We start from the raw sequence: 23,883 nt of genomic DNA, 5'->3' as shown, positions 1-23,883 counted from the left end.
ATATCATTGGACTCTACACTAAGCATATCATCGGATTCACTAAGCATATCGTTGGATAATTCGCATTTGTAAGTATAACAATAAAGCATATATATATATATATCATCAAATTACTACAGTTAGTATAACATACCATATCATGCCGATCAACCATGGTACTTGTCAGGCGGGTCACGAAGGGCACCCCGACAAAGTCATCACGTGGCAGAATTATGTCCCATAGGTTGCACACCTCCTCCTCGCTCAGCCTCATTATTTGAGCATAGATGGCTTCATGAAGTGGGTCCTCATCATCTTCATCATCTTCCTCCTTGTTGATATAAATGACAGCCAGCTTGGGTCTTTCTGCTCTGAAGGAGAAGCTAATCAACTCACCACCAGTAACACCCATGCGGGCGAGGAAACGGACCCATCCATCTCCTCCAATCTACGACATATTGCGTCCTTTCTCGACCTCCATAGTGTAGGGCCCCCCAGGAGCCTCAAAGGTCACAGTGTCTCCTGTCAGCTTGTTGAATTTCAACCTCACATTGCATGGGACGATCTGTGTAAAAAAAGCAAAATGACACAATGCATTAATGCCAACACTAAAAACAAAATAGTTGTTACAAGTTTCATATAATTTCTTACCACCGCATGATGAAAACTCGGTTGGAAGTAGATGTCGAATAGCTTGCCAGTTGCAAGGCTGCTAGCGCACCTTGACTTGCATAGTCGACATGGTGGTGGTGGTGGTGGTCGCGCCATTTTCCTCAAGCAACATGAGCAAAGATGAACGATCCACTTCACAAGAAAGAAAAACGGTAACATAAAGCTAGCTAGCTAGAGAGCACCCTTCAGAGTTGCTAAGTGAGTGAGTAAGTATAGTAAGATACAACTTAAAGGTGTCTCTGAATTATGAGAGACCCTTGTTGTCTGTGTCTGAACCTGGATGATGATTGTAGCAAGAAAATATCTATCTAATTTGTACACTTGAAAAAGCACACCCCCAACCCTCACAAGAAAATATATATCTAATTTGCAAACCAGCAAAAGCACACCCCCAGCCCTCACAAGAAAATTTGATAAGTCTAACGTAAACAACTACTGTGAGCATGAAGATACACAACACATTGACTCCAGTAACTTAGCACTTGCAAACCAAATACTTGTACCAAAACCAATATCTACCAGAAAAAATAACGAACTCACCTCACTAAGCCGCTGCCTATTCCATTAGCATTTCAACTTTCGTACGAGGTAAAACTACACTAGCACTTGAACTACACTATGGTCATGGTCTGCCCTGTTACTTGAAAGAAGCTGGACATCAAAGTTTGCTTATAATGTGCTAGGGATAGCATATAAATAGTAGTAATGAACTACAAGGCACAAGAATAACTGAGCGGCAACCCCTACTGTTGGGTTACGTAGTAATTTCAAAAAAAATCCTACGCACACACAGGATCATGGTGATGCATAGCAGCGAGAGGGGAGAGTGTTTTCCACGTACCCTCGTAGACCGAAAGCCGAAGCGTTAGCACAACGCGGTTGATGTAGTCGTACGTCTTCCCGATCCGACCGATCAAGTACCGAACGCACGACACCTCCGAGTTCAGCACACGTTCAGCCCGATGACGTCCCTCGAACTCTGATCCAGCCGAGTGTTGAGGGAGAGTTTCGTCAGCACGACGGCGTGGTGACGATGATGATGTTCTACCGACGCAGGGCTTCGCCTAAGCACCGCTACAGTATTATCGAGGTGGACTATGGTGGAGGGGGGCACCGCACACGGCTAAAAGATCAACAGATCAATTGTTGTCTCTCCAAGGGGTGCCCCCTCCCCGTATATAAAGGATTGGAGGAGGGGGAGGGCCGCCCTCTCTATGGCGCGCCCTAGGAGGAGTCCTACTCCCGCCGGGAGTAGGATCCCCCCCCTTCCAAGTAGTAGGAGTAGGAGTCAAGAAAAGGGGAGAGAGAAGATAAGGAAGGAGGGGGCGCAGCCCCTCCCCCCTAGTCCAATTCGGACTAGGCCTTGGGGGGCGCGCAGCCTCTCCTCTCTCTTTCCCCTAAAGCCCAATAAGGCCCATATACTCCCCGGCGAATTCCCGTAACTCTCCGGTACTCCGAAAAATACCCGAATCACTCGTTACCTTTCCGATGTCCGTATATAGTCGTCCAATATATCGATCTTTACATCTCGACCATTTCGAGACTCCTCGTAATTTCCCCGATCTCATCTGGGACTCCGAACTACCTTCGGTACATCAAAACACATAAACTCATAATATATCCGTCATCGAACTTTAAGCGTGCGGACCCTACGGGTTCGAGAACAATGTAGACATGACCGAGACACGTCTCCGGTCAATAACCAATAGCAGAACCTGGATGCTCATATTGGCTCCCACATATTCTACGAAGATCTTTATCGGTCAAACCGCATAACAGCATACGTTGTTCCCTTTGTCATCGGTATGTTACTTGCCCGAGATTCGATCGTCGGTATCTTAATACCTAGTTCAATCACGTTACCGGCAAGCCTCTTTACTCGTTCCGTAATACATCATCCCGCAACTAACTCATTAGTTGCAATGCTTGCAAGGCTTATAGTTATGTGCATGACCGAGTGGGCCCAGAGATACCTCTCCGACAATCGGAGTGACAAATCCTAATCTCGAAATACGCCAACCAACAAGTACCTTTGGAGACACCTGTAGAGCACCTTTATAATCACCCAGTTACGTTGTGACGTTTGGTAGCACACAAAGTGTTCCTCCGGTAAACGGGAGTTGCATAATCTCATAGTCATAGGAACATTTATAAGTCATGAAGAAAGCAATAGCAGCATACTAAACGATCGAGTGCTAAGCTAACGGAATGGGTCAAGTCAATCACATCATTCTCCTAATGATGTGATCCCGTTAATCAAATGACAACTCATGTCTATGGTTAGGAAACATAACCATCTTCGATTAACGAGCTAGTCAAGTAGAGGCATACTAGTGACACTCTGTTTGTCTATGTATTCACACATGTATCATGTTTCCGGTTAATACAATTCTAGCATGAATAATAAACATTTATCATGATATAAGGAAATAAATAATAACTTTATTATTGCCTCTAGGGCATATTTCCTTCAGTCTCCCACTTGCACTAGAGTCAATAATCTAGTTCACATCGCCATGTGATTTAACACCAATAGTTCACATCACCATGTGATTAACACCCATAGTTCACATCGTCATGTGACTAACACCCAAAGGGTTTACTAGAGTCAATAATCTAGTTCACATCGCTATGTGATTAACACCCAAAGAGTACTAAGGTGTGATCATGTTTTGCTTGTGAGAGAAGTTTAGTCAACGGGTCTGCCACATTCAGATCCGTATGTATTTTGCAAATTTCTATGTCAATAATGCTCTGCACGGAGCTATTCTAGCTAATTGCTCCCACTTTCAATATGTATCCAGATTGAGACTTAGAATCATCTGGATCAGTGTCAAAACTTGCATCGACGTAACCCTTTACGACGAACCTTTTGTCACCTCCATAATCGAGAAACATATCCTTATTCCACTAAGGATAATTTTGACCGTTGTTCAGTGATCTACTCCTAGATCACTATTGTACTCCCTTGCCAAACTTAGTGTAGGGTATACAATAGATCTGGTACACAGCATGGCATACTTTATAGAACCTATGGCTGAGGCATAGGGAATGACTTTCATTCTCTTTCTATCTTCTGCTGTGGTCGGGCTTTTACTCAATTTTACACCTTGTAACACAAGCAAGAACTCTTTCTTTGACTGTTCCATTTTGAACTACTTCAAAATCTTGTCAAGGTATGTACTCATTGAAAAAACTTATCAAGCGTCTTGATCTATCTCTATAGATCTTGATGCTCAATATGTAAGCAGCTTCACCGAGGTCTTTCTTTGAAAAAACTCCATTCAAACACTCCTTTATGCTTTGCAGAATAATTCTACATTATTTCCGATCAACAATATGTCATTCACATATACTTATCAGAAATGTTGTAGTGCTCCCACTCACTTTCTTATAAATACAGGCTTCACTGCAAGTCTATATAAAACTATATGCTTTAATCAACTTATCAAAGCGTATATTCCAACTCCGAGATGCTTGCACCAGTCCATAGATGGATCGCTGGAGCTTGCATATTTTGTTAGCACCTTTAGGATTGACAAAACCTTCTGGTTGCATCATATACAACTCTTCTTTAATAAATCCATTAAGGAATGCAGTTTTGTTTATCCATTTGCCAGATTTCATAAAATGCAGCAATTGCTAACATGATTCGGACAGACTTAAGCATAGATACGAGTGAGAAACTCTCATCGTAGTCAACACCTTGAACTTGTCGAAAACCTTTTGCGACAATTCTAGCTTTGTAGATAGTGACACTAATATCAGTGTCCGTCTTCCTCTTGAAGATCCATTTAATCTCAATGGCTCGCCGATCATTGGGCAAGTCAATGAAAGTCCATACTTTGTTCTCATACATGGATCTCATCTTAGATTTCATGGCCAAAAGCCATTTCGCGGAATCTGGGCTCATCATCGCTTCCTCATAGTTCGTAGGTTCGTCATGGTCAAGTAACATGACCTCCAGAACAGGATTACCGTACCACTCTGGTGCGGATCTCACTCTGGTTTACCTACGAGGTTTGGTAGTAACTTGATCTGAAGTTACATGATCATCATCATTAGCTTCCTCACTAATTGGTGTAGTAGTCACAGGAACAGATTTCTGTGATGAACTGCTTTCCAATAAGGGAGCAGGTATAGTTACCTCATCAAGTTCTACTTTCCTCCCACTCACTTCTTTTGCGAGAAACTCCTTCTCTAGAAAGGATCCATTATAAGCAACGAAAATCATGCCTTTGGATCTGTGATAGAAGGTGTACCCAACTGTCTCCTTTGGGTATCCTATGAAGACACATTTCTCCGATTTGGGTTTGAGCTTATGAGGATGAAACTTTTTCTTATAAGCATCGCAACCCCAAACTTTTAAGAAATGACAACTTTTGGTTTCTTGCCAAATCAAAGTTCATAAGGTGTCGTCTCAACGGATTTAGATGGTGCCCTATTAAACGTGAATGCAGCTGTCTCTAATGCATAACCCCAAAACGATAGTGGTAAATCGGTAAGAGACATCATAGATTGCACCATATCTAATAAAGTACGGTTACGATGTTCGGACACACCATTACGCTGTGGTGTTCCAGGTGGCGTGAGTTGCAAAATTATTCCGCATTGTTTCAAATGAGGACCAAACTCGTAACTCAAATATTCTCCTCCACGATCAGATCGTACAAACTTTATTTTCTTGTTACGATGATTTTCAACTTCACTCTGAAATTCTTTGAACTTTTCAAATGTTTCAGACTTATGTTTTATTAAGTAGATATACCCATATCTGCTTAAATCATCTGTGAAGGTGAGAAAATAACGATATCCGCCGCGAGCCTCAACACTCATCGGATCGCATACATCAGTATGTATTATTTTCAATAAGTCAGTTGCTCGCTCCATTGTTCCGGAGAACGGAGTCCTAGTCATCTTGCCCATAAGGCATGGTTCGCAAGCATCAAGTGATTCATAATCAAGTGATTCCAAAATCCCATCAACATGGAGTTTCTTCATGCGCTTTACACCAATATGACCTAAACGGCAGTGCCACAAATAAGTTGCACCATCATTATTAACTTTGCATCTTTTGGCTGCAATATTATGAATATGTGTATCACTACGATCGAGATCCAACGAACAACTTTCATTGGGTGTGTAACCATATAAGGTTTTATTCATGTAAACAGAACAACAATTATTCTCTAACTTAAATGAATAATTGTATTGCAATAAACATGATCAAATCATATTCATGCTCAACGCAAACACCAAATAACACTTATTTAGGTTCAACACTAATCCCGAAAGTATAGGGAGTGTGCGATGATGATCATATCAATCTTGGAACCACTTCCAACACACATCGTCACTTCACCCTTAACTAGTCTCTGTTCATTCTGCAACTCCCGTTTTGAGTTACTAATCTTAGCAACTGAACTAGTATCAAATACTGAGGGGTTGCTATAAACACTAGTACACATCAATAACATGTATATCAAATATACCTTTGTTCACTTTGCCATCCTTCTTATCCGCCAAATACTTGGGGCAGTTTCACTTCTAGTGACCAGTCCCTTTGTATTAGAAGTACTTAGTCTTAGGTTTAGGTCCAGACTTGGGCTTCTTCACTTGAGCTGCAACTTGCTTGCCGTTCTTCTTGAAGTTCCCCTTCTTCCCTTTGCCCTTTTCCTTGAAACTAGCGGTCTTGTCAACCATCAACACTTGATGTTTTTTTCTTGATTTCTACCTTCATCGATTTCATCATCATAAAAAGCTCGGGAATCGTTTTCGTCATCCCTTGCATACTATAGTTCATCACGAAGTTCTAGCAACTTGGTGATAGTGACTAGAGAACTTTGTCAATCACTATCTTATCTGGAAGATTAACTCCCACTTGATTCAAGTGATTGTAGTACTCAGACATTCTGAGCACATGCTCACTAGCTGAGCAATTCTCCTCCATCTTGTAGGCAAAGTACTGTCAGAGGTCTCATACCTCTCGACATGGGCATGAGTATGAAATACCAATTTCAACTCTTGGAAAATCTTATATGCTCCGTGGCATTCAAAACATTTTTGAAGTCCCGGTTCTAAGCCGTAAAGCACAGTGCACTAAACTATCAAGTAGTTATCATACCGAGCTTTGTCAAACGTTCATAACGTCTACATCTGCTCCTGCAATAGGTTTGTCACCTAGCGGTGCATCAAGGACATAATTCTTCTGTGCAGCAATGAGGATAATCCTCAGATCACGGATCCAATCCGCATCATTGCTACTAACATCTTTCAACTTATTTTTCTCTAGGAACATATCAAAAATAAAACAGGGGAGCTAAATGCGAGCTATTGATCTACAACATAGATATGCTAATACTACCAGGACTAAGTTCATGATAAATTTAAGTTCAATTAATCATATTACTTAAGAACTCCCACTTAGATTGGCATCCCTCTAATCTTCTAAGTGATCACGTGATCCATATCAACTAAACCATGTCCGATCATCACGTGAGATGGAGTAGTTTCAATGGTGAACATCACTATGTTGGTCATATCTACTATATGATTCACGCTCGACCTTTCGGTCTCAGTGTTTCGAGGCCATATCTGTTATATGCTAGGCTCGTCAAGTTTAACCTGAGTATTCCGCGTGTGCAACTGTTTTGCACCCGTTGTATTTGAACGTAGAGCCTATCACACCCGATCATCACGTGGTGTCTCAGCACGAAGAACTTTCGCAATGGTGCATACTCAGGGAGAACACTTATACCTTGATAATTTAGTGAGAGATCATCTTATAATGCTACCGTCAAACTAAGCAAAATAAGATGTATAAAAGATAAACATCACATGCAATCAAAATATGTGACATGATATGGCCATCATCATCTTGTGCCTTTGATCTCCATCTCCAAAGCATCGTCATGATTTCCATCGTCACCAGCATGACACCATGATCTCCATCATCTTGATCTATATCAATGTGTCGTCACATGGTCGTCTCGCCAATTATTTCTCTTGCAACTATTGCTATCGCATAGTGATAAAGTAAAGCAATTATTTGGCGCTTGCATCTTATGCAATAAAGAGACAACCATAAGGCTTCTGCCAGTTGCCGATAACTTCAACAAAACATGATCATCTTATACAAAAACTTATAACTCATCACGTCTTAACCATATCACATCACAACATGCCCTACAAAAACAAGTTAGAATCCTCTACTTTGTTGTTGCAAGTTTTACGTGGCTGCTACGGGCTGAGCAAGAACCGTTCTTACCTACGCATCAAAACCACAACGATAGTTTGTCAAGTTAGTGATGTTTAAACCTTCTCAAGGACCGGGCGTAGCCACACTCGGTTCAACTAAAGTTGGACAAACTGACACCCGCCAGCCACCTGTGTGCAAAGCACGTCGGTAGAACCAGTCTCGCGTAAGCGTACGCGTAATGTCGGTCCGGGCCGCTTCATCCCACAATACCGCCGAACCAAAGTATGACATGCTGGTAAGCACTATGACTTATATCGCCCACAACTCACTTGTGTTCTACTCGTGCATATGACATCTACGCATAAAACCTGGCTCGGATGCCACTGTTGGGTTACGTAGTAATTTCAAAAAAATTCCTACGCACACACAGGATCATGGTGATGCATAGCAACGAGAGGGAAGAGTGTTGTCCACGTACCCTCGTAGACCGAAAGCGGAAGCGTTAGCACAACGCGGTTGATGTAGTCGTACATCTTCACGATCCGACCGATCAAGTACCGAACGCACGACACCTCCGAGTTCAGCACACGTTCAGCCCGATGACGTCCCTCGAACTCTGATCCAGCCGAGTGTTGAGGGAGAGTTTCGTCAGCACGACGGCGTGGTGACAATGATGATGTTCTACCGACGCAGGGCTTCGCCTAAGCACCGCTACAGTATTATCGAGGTGGACTATGGTGGAGGGGGGCACCGCACACGGCTAAAAGATCAATAGATCAATTGTTGTCTCTCCAAGGGGTGCCCCCCTCCCCGTATATAAAGGATTGGAGGAGGGGGAGGGCCGGCCCTCTCTATGGCGCGCCTAGGAGGAGTCCTACTCCCACCGGGAGTAGGATTCCCCCCTTCCAAGTAGTAGTAGGAGTCAAGGAAAGGGGAGAGAGAAGAGAAGGAAGGAGGGGGCGTAGCCCCTCCCTCCTAGTCCAATTCGGACTAGGCCTTGGGGGCGCGCAGCCTCTCCTCTCTCTTTCCCCTAAAGCCCAATAAGGCCCATATACTCCCCGGCGAATTCCCGTAATTCTCTGGTACTCCGAAAAATACCTGAATCATTCGGAACCTTTCCGATGTCCGAATATAGTCATCCAATATATCGATCTTTACGTCTCGACCATTTCGAGACTCCTCGTCATGTCCCCGATCTCATCTGAGACTCTGAACTACCTTCGGTACATCAAAACACATAAACTCATGATATATCCGTCATCGAACTTTAAGCGTGCGGACCCTACGGGTTCGAGAATAATGTAGACATGACCGAGACACGTCTCCGGTCAATAACAAATAGCAGAACCTGGATGCTCATATTGGCTCCCACATATTCTACGAAGATCTTTATCAGTCAAACCGCATAACAACATATGTTATTCCCTTTGTCATCGGTATGTTACTTGCCGAGATTCGATCGTCGGTATCTTAATAGCTAGTTCAATCTCGTTACCGGCAAGTCTCTTTACTCGTTCCATAATACATCATCCCGCAAATAACTCATTAGTTGCAATGCTTGCAAGGCTTATAGTGATGTGCATTTCCGAGTGGGCCCAGAGATACCTCTCCGACAATCGGAGTGACAAATCCTAATCTCGAAATACGCCAACCCAACAAGTACCTTTGGAGACACCTGTAGAGCACCTTTATAATCACCCAGCTACGTTGTGACGTTTGGTAGCACACAAAGTGTTCCTCCGGTAAACGGGAGTTGCATAATCTCATAGTCATAGGAACATTTATAAGTCATGAAGAAAGCAATAGCAGCATACTAAACGATCGAGTGCTAAGCTAACGGAATGGGTCAAGTCAATCACATCATTCTCCTAATGATGTGATCCCGTTAATCAAATGACAACTCATGTCTATGGTTAGGAAACATAACCATCTTCGATTAACGAGCTAGTCAAGTAGAGGCATACTAGTGACACTCTGTTTGTCTATGTATTCACACATGTATCATGTTTCCGGTTAATACAATTCTAGCATGAATAATAAACATTTATCATGATATAAGGAAATAAATAATAACTTTATTATTGCCTCTAGGGCATATTTCCTTCACCTACATGGCCCCGTCACGGGCGTCCCCCTCCACGGCCCCGTCATCGGAGTGGGGGCGGCGGCGGAGGTTGGGGGCAGAAGGGGGAGTGGGGGCGGCGGCGGAGTTGGGGGCAGTAGGGGGAGTGGGTTAGGCGGCCGGTGACAGACCGGGGCGGTGAGAGAGGGGAGGAGCATTACCTGCGGTGGCGGGAGGTGGCGCGCGGTGGCGGCGTCGCGGGCAGAACACTAACCGTTGCGGCTGCGGGCGGAGGGGATCGATCGAAGTGAGGGGTGCGTGGGGGGTGCGGGGGGCGCGAGGTTTTCTTTTGGTATAGTAGTAGCGCGGGGTATGGGCCAGCGCAACTGCTAAGCCCACTAGCTGTAGCGTGGGTGGATAGGAAACGCTACAGCTAAGTGGGCTTCCGTTCGGGGCCCTACGGCACATGTAATAGTAGCGCGTCCTATGCTAAACAACGCTACTGCTAACCAGTACCAGTAGCGCGCTCCGAAACCAGCGCTGCTGCAAATTAGCAGTAGCGTGTGTCCCAAAAAAACGGTACTGCTAAACTTCTATGTATAAGCATTTTTCTAGTAGTGCTAGATGGCTTCTTCTATCTCTTTTATTCTCAATACCATGTTCTCCTCGATGTTCTTGGAGATCTATCCTATGTAATCTTCTTTTGCGGTGTGTTTGTCGATATCCGATGAATTGTGGATTTATGATCAGCTTATCTATGAATATTATTTGAATCTTCTCTGAATTCTTATATGCATGATTTGATATCTTTGTATTTCTCTTTGAATTATCGATTTGGTTTGGCCAACTAGATTGGTTTTTCTTGCAATGGGAGAGGGGCTTAGCTTTGGGTTCCATCTTGCGTGATGTCACCCAATGACAAAGTAGGGGTAGCAAGACACGTATTGAATTATTGCCATCGAGGATAAAAAGATGGGGTTTTCATCATATTGCTTGAGTTTATTCCTCTACAATATGTCATCTTACTTAAGGCGTTACTCCGTTCTTTATGAACTTAATACTCTAGATGCATGCTGGATAGCGGTCGATGTGTGGAGTAATAGTAGTAGATGCAGGCAGGAATCGGTCTACTTGACACGGACGTGATGCCTATATTGCATAATCATTACCTTGGATATCGTCATAACTTTGCGCTTTTCTATCAATTGCTCGACAGTAATTTGTTCACCCACCGAATTATTTGCCTTCATGAGAGAAGCCTCTAGTGAAACCTATGGCCCCCGGGTCTATTTTCCATCATATTAGTTTCTGATCTACTATTTTGCAATCTTTTATTTTCAGATCTATAAACCAAAAAACCCAAAAATATTTTATTTTTTGTTTAGTTCTATCTATCTATATCAGATCTCACCTTTGCAAGTGATTGTGAAGGGATGGACAATCCCTTTATCGTGTTGGGTGCAAGTGTTTGATTTTTTGTGTAGGTGCATCTATTGGGGAATTGCACGTTTATCCTAGTGGATCAATACCTTGGTTCTTAACTGAGGAAAATACTTATCTCTACTGTGCTGCATCACCCTTTCCTCTTCAAGGAAAAACCAACGTAAGCTCAAGAAGTAGCAGAGAGAGCCCCTTCTACTTCTTCCTTGGTCTCTCCCCTAGATGGGGAGAGGATTCTCCCTCTAGTCCTTGGCCGCCCGCCCCCTCCGAGATTGGAAGTCCCCTGTTCTTTTCACTTGTTTTCCTCTCTGTTTCCGTACTGTTTTTTGGTTCTTAAATGGCTAGAGATCCATAACTCTGATCGGGCTAAAAATTTGAGGGCATTTTTCTCCGAACATTAGCTTACTTATGGTGAAGAAGAGCTCCAACGGACTTAATGCTTGGCCACAAGCCTACATGGCGCAGGTGGGCCCTAAGACGCACCCCTGCCCTTGTGGAGCACTCGGGCATTGTTTCTCGTGATTCCTTCGCCAAAAATTCTGATAATTCCAATAAAAATTGGACAAAAAATGAGGTCATTCTGGCTCCATGATTTTTTCACCTAAAATCCCCAAAACAATAGAAAACAGAAACTGGCCTTTGGCACTAAGTAAATAGGTTAGTCCAAATAAAAATAATATAAACTGATGCCACAAATATGTGAAAGTGGTATAACAATAGCATGAAACTATCAAAAATTATACATACGTCGGAGACGTATCAGTATCCCCAATCTTAATTCATGTTCGTCCTCAGGTAGGTAAATGATAAAACAAAGATAATTTTTTATGTTGCATGCTACCTAGCGCACTCTTGATCAAATAATGCAACAGTGGTGTGCACTTAGGATAGAAGTGATTAATGGCAGTAGTCTATCAATTTGAGATTAAATAACAATACATGACCATGCAAAATAGACAATCGTTGCCTTTCCAAAATAAAGATGCTAAAGAAAGTGATTCCATACACACTTAATCACGATAAGCATGGCATGCTCAATCTTCCTAGTATAAAGATATCAAATCATGAACTAATCCAGACGCCAAACCAAGCAATTAAGTCACACTTTTCTCGCTTCAGCTATTCAACTCTCATGCACTACTTGAGAGTGAGCCAAGGTATTAGCACTTAGAACGGCGCAGAGAATAATGATGGGGTTTAATTGAGAAGATAAAAATTATAAGAAAGTCTATGGGCTTGACCATTACGCAATGGAGAGGCTTTATAATCGATGTCAATGTGAGGAGTAGGGATTTTCCATACAACGGATGAATTAGAGCTATAAGTGTATGAAAGCTCTCCTAATACAACTAAGTGGGTGTGCATCCAACTTACATGCTCATGAAAACCTCAAGCATTTGAGGAAGCTCATCATTGCAATATACAAGCCAAGTTCTATAATATGAAAAATCCCACTAGCATAATCATGAAGTATATGAAAACTCTCTATATGAAATTCATGGTACTACTTAGAAGCACAAGTATCGTAAAGGATAGTAGTGTGCCCCCTCTCTCTTTTTCTCTCTTTTTTGGTTCTTTGTTTTTTAGGGACACTTTTCGGCCTTTTTTTATCCTCATGAGTAGGGGCACACTTAAGAATGCATCACACTTTTATTTGACTTACAACTCATAGTATGAAACAATATGATGACTACATATGTATGCCTCTGACAGTGTACTAGGATGTGTAATGATCTAACGTAACATGTATTAATAATGATGAACGATGGTTTTGCCACAAATATCATGTCAGCTCTATATGATCATGCAAAGCAAAATGACAATGAATACTTAGGTCATGTAATGAATAGTAACAATGGGAGTTGCATGGCAATATATTTGGAATGGCTATGGAAATACCATAATATGTAGGTATGGTGGCTATTTGAGGTAGATGTAATGAGGCTTATGTGTGAGAAAGCATATCATCCCACGGGGTTGGATGCACCAGCAAAGTTTGGACCATGTCTTGAGGTGAGAGTGGGTAATGCACGGTACCAAAGAGCTAGCAAAATATGGATAGGTGGAAGTGCTTATAGACAAAAAGCTCACATTAGTCGTAAAGAACTCAAGCATTTATTGTGAAAGTCTAGGAGCTCATCTCCAAGCAAGCACAACCCGCATGCCCTAGGGGGAGGTTGGTAGGAGTTAACCATCATGCGCCACAATCCGTACGCACGTGAACACCACTTTAAGAAATCCCACACCCAGACTTCTTGAATACAGTCTCACAAACCTTAACACCAATATTCGTACTTAACTTTAACCATGCACCCACACGATCAAACATTACTACCTCAATATTGCAAAACTATTGTAAAGAATCAAACTTGTCATGTTCAATGATCTATAGGTTTTATGCAAGTTTTCATATATAACACCAATACATACCTAGGACTAACCATACAAATGGCCAATTCCTATTGAACTCTCCTAAAAGATATAAGTGAAGCAACAGAGTCTAATCCTTTCTATAAAATACTTGGCCAAGCTCTAACAAATATGCGTGATGCAAAAGAGCATTCTACAAATAACAGTACTTCAAATGTAGATAAACAAGCATCCAAACTTCAAAATCTATACATGAAACACATGAAGCATTCTATAAAGCCATACTCAAAAGATATGCGTGAAGTGCAAAGAGCATTCTATAATTCAAGCAAGGACTATCCCATTCTAGCATGATGAAAAACTAAAAGAAAAACAAAATGAAAAACAAATGGCGCTCCAAGAATTTACGCACATTATGTGAACAAATAAAAAATTAGGCCCAACCGATACAAACCGATAATTGTCGAGGAAGAAAGAGGGGGTGCCTTCTGGGGCATCCCCAAGTTTAGACGCTGAGTCTCCTTCCATATTTACTTTCGGTGCCTTGGTAATCCCCATGCTTGAACTCTTGCCTCTCTGCATTCCTCTCATATCGATATCTCCCCCCTAGCCTTAAAAACTTCATCCACACAAAACTCAACAGAACTTTTATTAGAGGGGCCAGTACAAATAGCATCAAATCTCATCATGACCTACTGTAACATTATCGCATAGTTATAATCCAACATTACCTATTGTATACTAACACAATTCTAACACTCCCACATCAATGGGGCTTCAACAAAATTGCAAACATAAGTAGATAAAGAAATAAATAACAACAATCTGTAAAATTAGAATAGTCTGTGAAGATGCTAATGGAACCTATACTGCTTTAATTCCAAAATTCTGAAAAATTAGTACCTAATAAAAATTTATAAAAAATAATGTGTAAAAATTTAGAAACTTTTCATGTTCCAGTAAAATATGTAAATTCAAATACTAAAACAAAACTTTTTGTTTCTCCATAGCACATATCAAACTTGCAATTTAAATATCCTAAAGGAAAATCTTGGCACATTATTTTCATAATACAGAAGATTTATACAAGGGGATAACTATTTTTGTTGAAAAGTTTCTGTGATTCAAGGTTCACAAAGTTTCCATGCATACGAACAAAGTTCAAGGCTAGCCCCCACTTCCACGGTGCTCATCTTTCTCATTTTCACTTTTCTATTAGAAAAAGTTTTAAGTTCCCCACTTTTTTTTTGAATGTAAGCAGAAAAAATAAGAAAATTACTCTGTAAAACTTTCGAGTTCTCCCTCAGGCAGCGCTTTCTTTAAAGACATTAAGCTAGACATAAAGGTGCTCAAGTAATCATTAAACCAAGATCCCAAGGTACATCAAAGCCAAATTTAATCAACAAATATTTGGATCTTAAATATTTGCACAAGGTAACATATATCATATAACAACAAAGTCTAACTCTCTTCCTATGCATTGGCATGTCATAAGAGAACAATTCATGCACACATGGTAAAGGCTAATGCATAGTGTAGGTAATTTTTTGCAATTTTATTGTATTAGAAATATAAAGAGGTGGAGATGAGATTCCTCTCTCATAATAATTGCAAGTAGGAGCAGCAAGCACATGCATATTATACCCAGTAGAATCATCAAATGCAATGGTAAGACGCAACCCATGAATATAATTCTTAATTAGTGCAAACTTCTCAAATATAGTGTAGTTGGGAGAATTCAAAAGGATAATAGGACTATCAAGTGTGGATGCAATAGCAATAATTTCTTTCTTAAAATAAGGAACTATAGCAAGTTCATCTCCGTAAGCACCATTAATAGTGGCATTATATATGGCCATTAACATGGCAAACATCAAGTTCATCAAAAAGAAATATTTCAAATGAATCCAAGGGATTATTGTTCATCAACATAACAGTCCTCCTTCGATATGCACGAAGGAAAATTAAACAATGTATGAGTTGAAGAGTTACTCTCATTAGAAGGTGGACACATGTAGCTAATTTGCTCTTCCTCGTTTTGTTTTTATTCTCCTCCTCATCTTTTTCATCTGATGAGCTCACATTTTCAACAATTTCTTCTTCCATAAGTTCCTACAAAATATTAGTCTCTTCTAGGGCAACAGACATTCTCTCAATAAATTCATTAATGTTAGCATTGTATTCATAGTTTTCATAGCAATATTTAAGTATGGTAAGATTTTCATATTTGTAAAGGGCATCATCATACTTATCATAATCTTTAAGCAAAGAAACCATTTCATAAGCACCCTTAAAAGTAACAAATTCTTCTATTTACTTAGCATCAATAGTAATCATATATACCATTAGCATAAGAAACCAAGGTTTCATTATCATTAAACTCACATTGTAAGGGAAGATGTTGAATCTTCATTCTAGAGCAAAAGGTAAAATCATACGTAGAGCACGAATTATAAGCATACTAATGTAAATTTTTTTATCCCATATGTGTTTCCCTTTTTGTGTGAAGTGATAATCCGTAAAGTATTCACGCTGATCCAAAGTATATCCCATTACCATATTGGACGGGGATTTATCAGGATTATCAACGTAATATTTAATGTTCCACACATAAGCAGCGTCGAGGATTTTAGGAGGTTCCCCAACTCCATGAGTAGCAAGTACAACTATTTTTTTGTGTTTCGTGTTCCATATCCATAACTAAAGATAGAGAACAACTTAGAACAGAAAATAAAATCTACTTAGAGATAAAGCCAACAAACACACACGAGAATATTCACCCCACGCTATTGCTCCCCGACAACGGTGCCAGAAAAGGTGGTGATAACCAGTAAGTGTAGGGAGTCAGTTGTAGCCTTTTCGAAAAGTAATAGTGTCGAACCCAAAGAGGAGCTAAAGGTAGAATTAATATTCTCTCAAGTTCTATGGACCATCGATACAACTTTACGCACACTAAACGTTTGCTTTACTCAGAAACAAGAAATAAACTATGGTAGGGAGAAGTTTATGTAGCTCTCGCCCCCAATTCATGGTCCTATCAATATACAACTAACCCTATATGGTGATCCACGGGCGCGCTCATATGATGGGCACCAAAGGACAGTAGCATAACCACAAGTAATTGAAACCAATCATAAAAATTCACCAATTAACCCATAGGACAAGATAATCTACTCAAACGGAATAGCGATGACACAAATCAATGGATAATTTCATAGCACCAAAAACCATGTTCAAGTAGGGGATTACAGTGGGTTGCGGGGGTGGACCATTGGTATAGAGGGAGGATGGTGATAGAGGTGTTGATGAAGACTGCGAAGTTGATGGAGATGGTCGTTGTGACGATGATTCTGCCGGAGGCACTCCGGCGCCACTGGGAGAGCCCCCCCCCCCCCTAGTCTTCTTCTACTACTACTACTTGTTCTTTTTCTTGCTTGGCCTCTCCCCTAGATGGGGAGAGGATTCCCCCTCTGGTCCTTGGCCGCCATGGTTCCCAGATGGCGGGAGCCCCTCTGAGATTGGATCTCCCCTCTCGTTTTTGTCTGTGTTTTCCTCTCTGTTTCGGTACCGTTTTCTAGCTGAACAATATTTTTTAAATAGCTGGAGATCTGTACTCCGATCGGGCTGAGATTTTGAGGGGAGTTTTCTCCGAAAATTAGTTTTTTTGCGGCGAAAGAAGAGCTCCAATCGCTTTAAGGGTTGGCCAAAAGCCCATATGGCACGGGTGGGCCCCAGGTCGTGCCCCTGCTAATTTAGTTGGAGCCTATGAGTTCTTGGTCACCAAATTTTGGTTCTTTTTTTTGCGAGCCAAATTTTGGTTCGTCAAGAAGAAAACCACAGCAACACACGCTGCCGCCCCATAGTAAGGGCTGGGTGTTCGGTTTATATGATTAATATGGTTCGGTTTATTCGGTTTTTTATAATTTTGGTTTTGAAGAAATGGAAACCAAAATAAGCACACAAAGTTAAGAAACCGAACCATATTAACCATAATATATCGGTTTGGTTTCTTTGGTTAACCGAAATACATGCACTCGTCAGTGTAAGTGTAATGATTCATGAGCACTGATTTGCATTGTATAGAATGCATAAAATAGTCACAAGAGCTAGCAACCTTAACATCAAGCAATGCTTTATTCAGTCAAGCAAACTAGTGAACATAATTAAGTAGAAAAATCTCATGAAACATGCCATGTATTATGTACGGAAGAACACGTGTGATGTCTCCAAACTGAGCAGCTCATGCACTAAATGATACACTAGTAGTTACTTGCACGACCAAGAGGCATGCATACATACCAGATATACATGGACATTATTAGTTAGATTGGGAGCGATTAGAAACTCAGAGCGGTTGTAAAAGTACATGTGATCCAGCGGCTAGCCGGATGTCCGCCACAACCAACAAGGATTTGCCGGTGATTGCTAGCTCGCCGAGTTAGGCCGGATGTTTAGTTGTTCGCCAATGGCTGAAGAGGCCGCCGCCTAATTTAATTTTTGGAGAGACCACAGCATGATGGAGGGAACATGGTATTTACACGAGGCATCCTACGTATCGGTTTGTTCGGTCTATTCGGTTTCTGGGCACTGAAAACCGAACACAAACCAAACCACCGAATTAACTGACAAATCGGTTAATATGGTTTGGTTCGGTTTGGTTTTTCGGTTTTCGGTTTAACCGTGCCCACCCCTACCCATAGTTTGCTTCTCACATTAGTGAGGTTACTTCATTCCCTATGATCTCCATGTTCAGTTTTTATTTCTCTCTTTGCTTTACTTTCTGAAATGACTTCGGAATTAAGAAGTATGAATCATGACATGGAGAAAAGCAAGAAAAATATGTAAAGTTGAGGGCCCACGTTTTGATCTTGCACCGGGCCTCCGTTTTCTTAGATACAGCCCTGGTTTGTTTGTCAGGTACATGATGAGATTTTGTACACATGCTTTTTTTCTCTGAAATATCACGTACAGCTCTCCATTATGGTTCAAGAAAGAAAATCTAACCATTTGGTCAATTCAATCTAAAAAACATTAGTACCCTATTGTGTTGATTTCACCGGCTATATATCTTTGTTTTGTTCTCCTTCAAACTCCCCAGAGTGGTTTCAGGTCAATTAACGACATCAGAGACCACTGCTTCATTAGGTAGGATAAACATGCCTACTCTAGTAGAGCTGACCTGCAATTATAGAAGTGTTCACCCATCAAGTAGCCAACCATTTCGTTTTTCTTTTATTGGGCTCTACCCGCGATAAAGATGACAGGAGCATGACAAGGCAGTGCTGTCGCAAGCAGGGGACGTCAAGCTAGCTTTGGTCAAACCAGTGCCATCTACTCCTACTAGTACCTCTCAACTGCTACAGTACATACGATCTAGTCACAGCCGCAGCTTTGATCGAAATGACACGCCACGAATCATGTTCCTGGATTCTACACTGATTCGGCAACGAATTTTCAATGGCACTATGATTGCTTTTTCCTTGAGAGCTCTTATTATGTCAACACTCCAGGGCACATGTCTATATAATTTGCACCTTTGGCCAACTTTTTACTACTCCCTTCTACCAGCTCGATAGAAAAATGACGGGTGAGATGTCTTGCTTTGTGTGGCTTACGGTATCCTTTTTATGTTTGAATTGGGCAAAGTCTGAGGTGCCAAGTCACATTCTCAAGTTTGTAAACAAAAAATGTCGTTTTCTGAAACTGTCATGCAATTCTTGCCACGGCGGTCATCCGTAGCCCTTGTCAGCGACCAGAAAAACGGAGAAATTTCCATCTCAAAGATAGGAGATCTATATGACCGGTCACCACCACACGTCCTAGCAATAGCTCTACAGCCATACGGGGGACGGCAAAACATTCTTCTCTTGCCTCAGCACAGCTTGTTTATTCGGAATCCCTTGAACAGCTGCGACTGCAAACACCATGAGAGTAAGAAGTTCTTTGAGTCCAGTTTATGTTGATGATGCGTCCGTCTGTGTAGCTAACACGTCTGAACCGCCGGCGCAAATCTTTCAGAAGGAGATCATCATCCGGATGCAGCCGGGCTCGGACAAATACCACAAGAGAGCTCTCAAGGTGGCCGCAACCGTCAGCGGTAAGTACGGACCCGGTGTTGATGGATTATTCCTCTGCATGCAGTGAATTAAACTGGGTGGGTTTCAATTCAGGAGTGGTGTCGATCACGGTGGCCGGCAGGGACAGGGATCTGCTGGTGGTCATCGGCGACGGCGTGGACGAGAGCCATCTGACCAAGAAACTGAAGAAGGAAGTCGGGGAGGCCGAGATAGTGCAGCTGCGGACGCTGCCCGAAGGCACCTCGGCGTCAGGGTATCTGCCGGGCACGTCCAGGGACGTCGTCGGCGGACAGTCCCGGTCGCCGTACCACTTGCATCCCACGAACACTCCCGGCCGCGTCACGTACCCGGTCTACGCGCCGTCGCCGGCGGCCAATCCCGGCGCTGCACGGTGGTCGGGAGACCACAGGCAAGCCGAAGCGGGATACTATCCCAGTGCGTCCAGCCCGTCCTTCTACCACGCGTCACCCGCGGCAGGGCACAGCGGGTACGGGGGCAGCAGCTATGCAAGCGCGGTGGCGTGCAGCCACCCGGCGAACTACTCCCCGATGATCGAGCGGCACCGGCACGACGACAGGAGCTGGCGTCGGCACCACGGCGGGGGAAAGCCCAGCTGCTGCTCGATACAGTAGCAGTCGTTTCCATCGTGGTGCCAATGTTTGCCGTTTCAAGTATTTCAAATGAACCAACCTGTGGCACTACGATGGAAACATTGGCACTAAATTGTGGTGTTCTTTGGTTCATTCGTACTTCTTCCTTGAATTTGAATTTAGTGCACAACGTTAGTTAGCGGCTTGTACACCTCAACGAATTTTAAGATAAAGGTGTTATTGGTTTTTTGTGAAAACATTTTGGTTTTTGGAAAACTTCCGATCTATTCATCTTCAATTATGGATGTACAACGAAAAACGGAAATAATAAAAATTAAATCAAGATCCGTAGACCACCTAGCGATGACTACAAGTGCTAAAGCAAGCCGAAGGCGCACCACCGTCATCGCCCCTCCCTCACCGGAGCTGGGCAAAAGTTGCTCTAGTATACAGTTGGGAAGTCGTCGTGCTAAAGTCCCATAGGACCAGCGCACCAGATAAGCAACCAACGATGAAGAGGAGCGTAGATCTAAAAGATCCAACCTGAAGACACACGAATATAGACAAACGACGAACACATCTAAGCAAATCCACCCAAGACAGATCCGCCGGAGACACACCTCCACACGCCCACTGACGATGCTAGATGCACCACCGGAACAGTGGCTAGGCGGGGAGAATCTTATCCATCTTCAGGGAGCCACCACCGTCTCGCCTTTCTGAATAAGACACAAACTCTAACAAATTTCAAAGACACATCTAAAAACGGAGCCCTCCCACCGGCAAGGGCCGGGATCCACCGCGCACCCATGGCCCTAAGGCCACCGAAGACGAGGCAGACCGGCGGCGGCACCGGTGGGACGCGGAGGAACCCTAGTTTTTTAGGGAGGAGGCTGATGCCTGAGGAGCGTGCCTATGCATGCTTTCGTGTTCCTATTGGGCTTGTGAAAACAAATTTGGAGCCACGAGAATTAGAGAACCAATCTGTGATTGGATGGTTAGAAGGATAGTGGTATCCTAGTCAATCAGTGATCAAACCTCATGTTGCCACTTTGATCTCTTATAAAGATTCATTGGGAGGCGATGTTTTCATTGGTAGTAGTAATGCTTCCCCACTAGTGGCTAAGTGGTGTGGTGAACAAATTATAGTTGGGCAGCTATTAAATTGCAATATTTATATTTATAACTATGATCATTCATGGTATAATCTCATATTCATTATGTCCGTGATAAGTAGATCGTTAATCCAGCTGCATCTATTATTAACGTTCCTCTCAAAGACCGCGATCCAGCATACATCCGGAAGTATTAAGTTTACAAGAAATAAAGCATTGCAATAAGTATGTTGACATAATGTAGACAACAAAACATCAAGCAATATGACGAGACATCATTGTTTATCCTTGTAGCAACAACACAATACATATCTTGACCCTAATTCTCACTGGATTAGAGCACCGCAAGATTGAACTCATTACAAAGCATCACTCACTTTGAAGGAAAACCCATCAAACTTGGCCAAAGAAGATAGATAGATCAGAGAGCATGCAAAGTTGTTTAATTATAAAGCAAGAAAACCTCGAAAGATTTAGCTCTATTCAATGAACAATCTGATCATAAAGTGGCAATTCAACATATCCCAACAAACACAGCACTGATTACATCGAATTGATCCCGATCATATGAGGTAGCTCATGGGAACATGATATTGAAGATCCAAGAGAGAGAGAGAGAGAGAGAGAGAGAGAGAGAGAGAGCGCTACTAATATGGACCCTAAGGTTCTAAGGGAACTACTCACACATGACCGGCAATAAGGTTGCTGAAAAAGCCTTCAGCAATGAATTTTCCCTCTGGTAGAGCTCCGAAACAGATCTCCAGACTGGATCTCCTCGAAACAGAAGCTTGCGGCGGCGGAAAAATTTGAATAAAACTATCTCAGAGGGTTTCTTTATTTGTAGGATTTTATGGCGGTGGAATGGAGAAAGGCGGTAACTGTGGGCCCACACAGCCAAGGGGTGCCAGCTGGCCATGTGGGCCCCTTCGCCTCTTCTCATTGCCTCACGATGCTTTCTGGAACCTTCGTGCTTCGGACAAAATTGTATTAAATTGGCACCGTATTTTGATCTCCGAAGATATAGATTTTTTGTGTAAAATCAAAAACATGTAGAAAACAACAAAAAATTATATATACATTGGGCACTGGATTGATAAATTAGTCTATAAAATTAATATAAAATGATATAAAAAAGTATTCAAAAGTGATAATATAACAGAATAAAACAACCAAAAATTATATATACATTTAAGATATATCATTTAGCTAGTAACATAACGCAACTCAAGACAAAGTTTGCCTATGTGGCAAATAATTAATGAGGAAAAAAGTGTTTGTGATAACATAAAGCATCCCAAGGCAAAATGGGTCTAATTCTAAATAAATAAAGATTTGCATGACAACACACATATGGTAGGGCATCTTCAACGCTAACCCGCAAACCGGACACCGCATCACGGACCGATATGTGGACAATGATGCGGGAGTCAGACATCCAGCCCTGTACCCTGTATGTCCGCCTCTATAACTTAAAAAAATGTCTTTCACTAATCTCCCGTTAAATAGCCTTCCGCCAAATTAAAAATACTACATGATGTAGCTTTTTTGTTTTGCGGAAGCCTAGCCTTCCGCCAAATTTAGTATGGAATAGCTACGTGATTAGCATTTTAGTAGCTTGCTTCCATTATCCGCCAAAGTAACTAAATATTTCACTAATTACTTTTAGCCTACTTCCGCCATCATATACTTCTTGTACGTGATTAGTAGCTATTGTAGGCTTGTAGCTTTCAGTCACCTAGCCATTTGGCAAGAGAACACTTTTCACCAAATGTATGGTCATTTTAAGACATGCTTCCGCCAAATACTGTCTTTAAACATACTAGCTTCCGCCAAATTAATTACATAGCCAGCAGCGGCTTTCCATCATTCATACAGAGAAAAAGCATGTGGTGGCTTTTGATTTGTCAAAAGGATGTCCGGACTCTTGCAAACTCTCTCTTTGTTTGTTTTTGGTTTGCAAAAAAAACTGACATCCAAACACGTCGACTGCTTTGGATTGCAAATTACGTCCAGAAATGACGGTTCAGACGCGCGCAGAAGGTTTGAGTGTCCGATTTGGAGATGCCCTTACTATATGAAGGTAGTAACATGTTAGTTATTTCTCACTATGACTAGCGCCATGTCTAACTATTATATGAGTGGGCTATTAGGCTGCTCGTAATGAGAGTGTCATAGTTACACTACCGTAACAGGGCACCGTGCCGACAGCCGAAAGTATGCCGACGGCCCCCGTCGGCCTACTCCGCGCTATGCCGACAGCCGTGACCAGGCCATCGGCGTACCCAGGCCGTCGGGCTAGCCGGACCTATGCCGACGGCCGCCGTCGGCAAGAAGCACCGTCGGCCTACCTACACGTACGCCTACCGCAGCCGTCGGCATA

At 42.3% G+C, this 23,883-nt stretch overlaps 1 protein-coding gene across 1 annotated transcript; it reads left to right on the top strand.

Moving 5' to 3' along the window:
- Positions 1 to 19,353: 19,353 nt before the first annotated feature.
- Positions 19,354 to 20,594, top strand: LOC123049480 (disease resistance protein RGA5). The gene is made up of 3 exons (XM_044472390.1): positions 19,354 to 19,652; positions 19,740 to 19,818; positions 19,892 to 20,594. The coding sequence occupies exons 1-3, from the start codon at positions 19,647 to 19,649 to the stop codon at positions 20,428 to 20,430; spliced, it is 624 nt and encodes a 207-aa protein (XP_044328325.1). The 5' UTR covers positions 19,354 to 19,646; the 3' UTR covers positions 20,431 to 20,594.
- Positions 20,595 to 23,883: the final 3,289 nt, after the last annotated feature.

This window comes from Triticum aestivum, chromosome 2D (assembly GCF_018294505.1).
Source record: "Triticum aestivum cultivar Chinese Spring chromosome 2D, IWGSC CS RefSeq v2.1, whole genome shotgun sequence".
In the NCBI taxonomy this organism is placed as follows: Eukaryota; Viridiplantae; Streptophyta; class Magnoliopsida; order Poales; family Poaceae; genus Triticum; species Triticum aestivum.
This window is presented reverse-complemented; position numbering and strand designations above follow the sequence as displayed.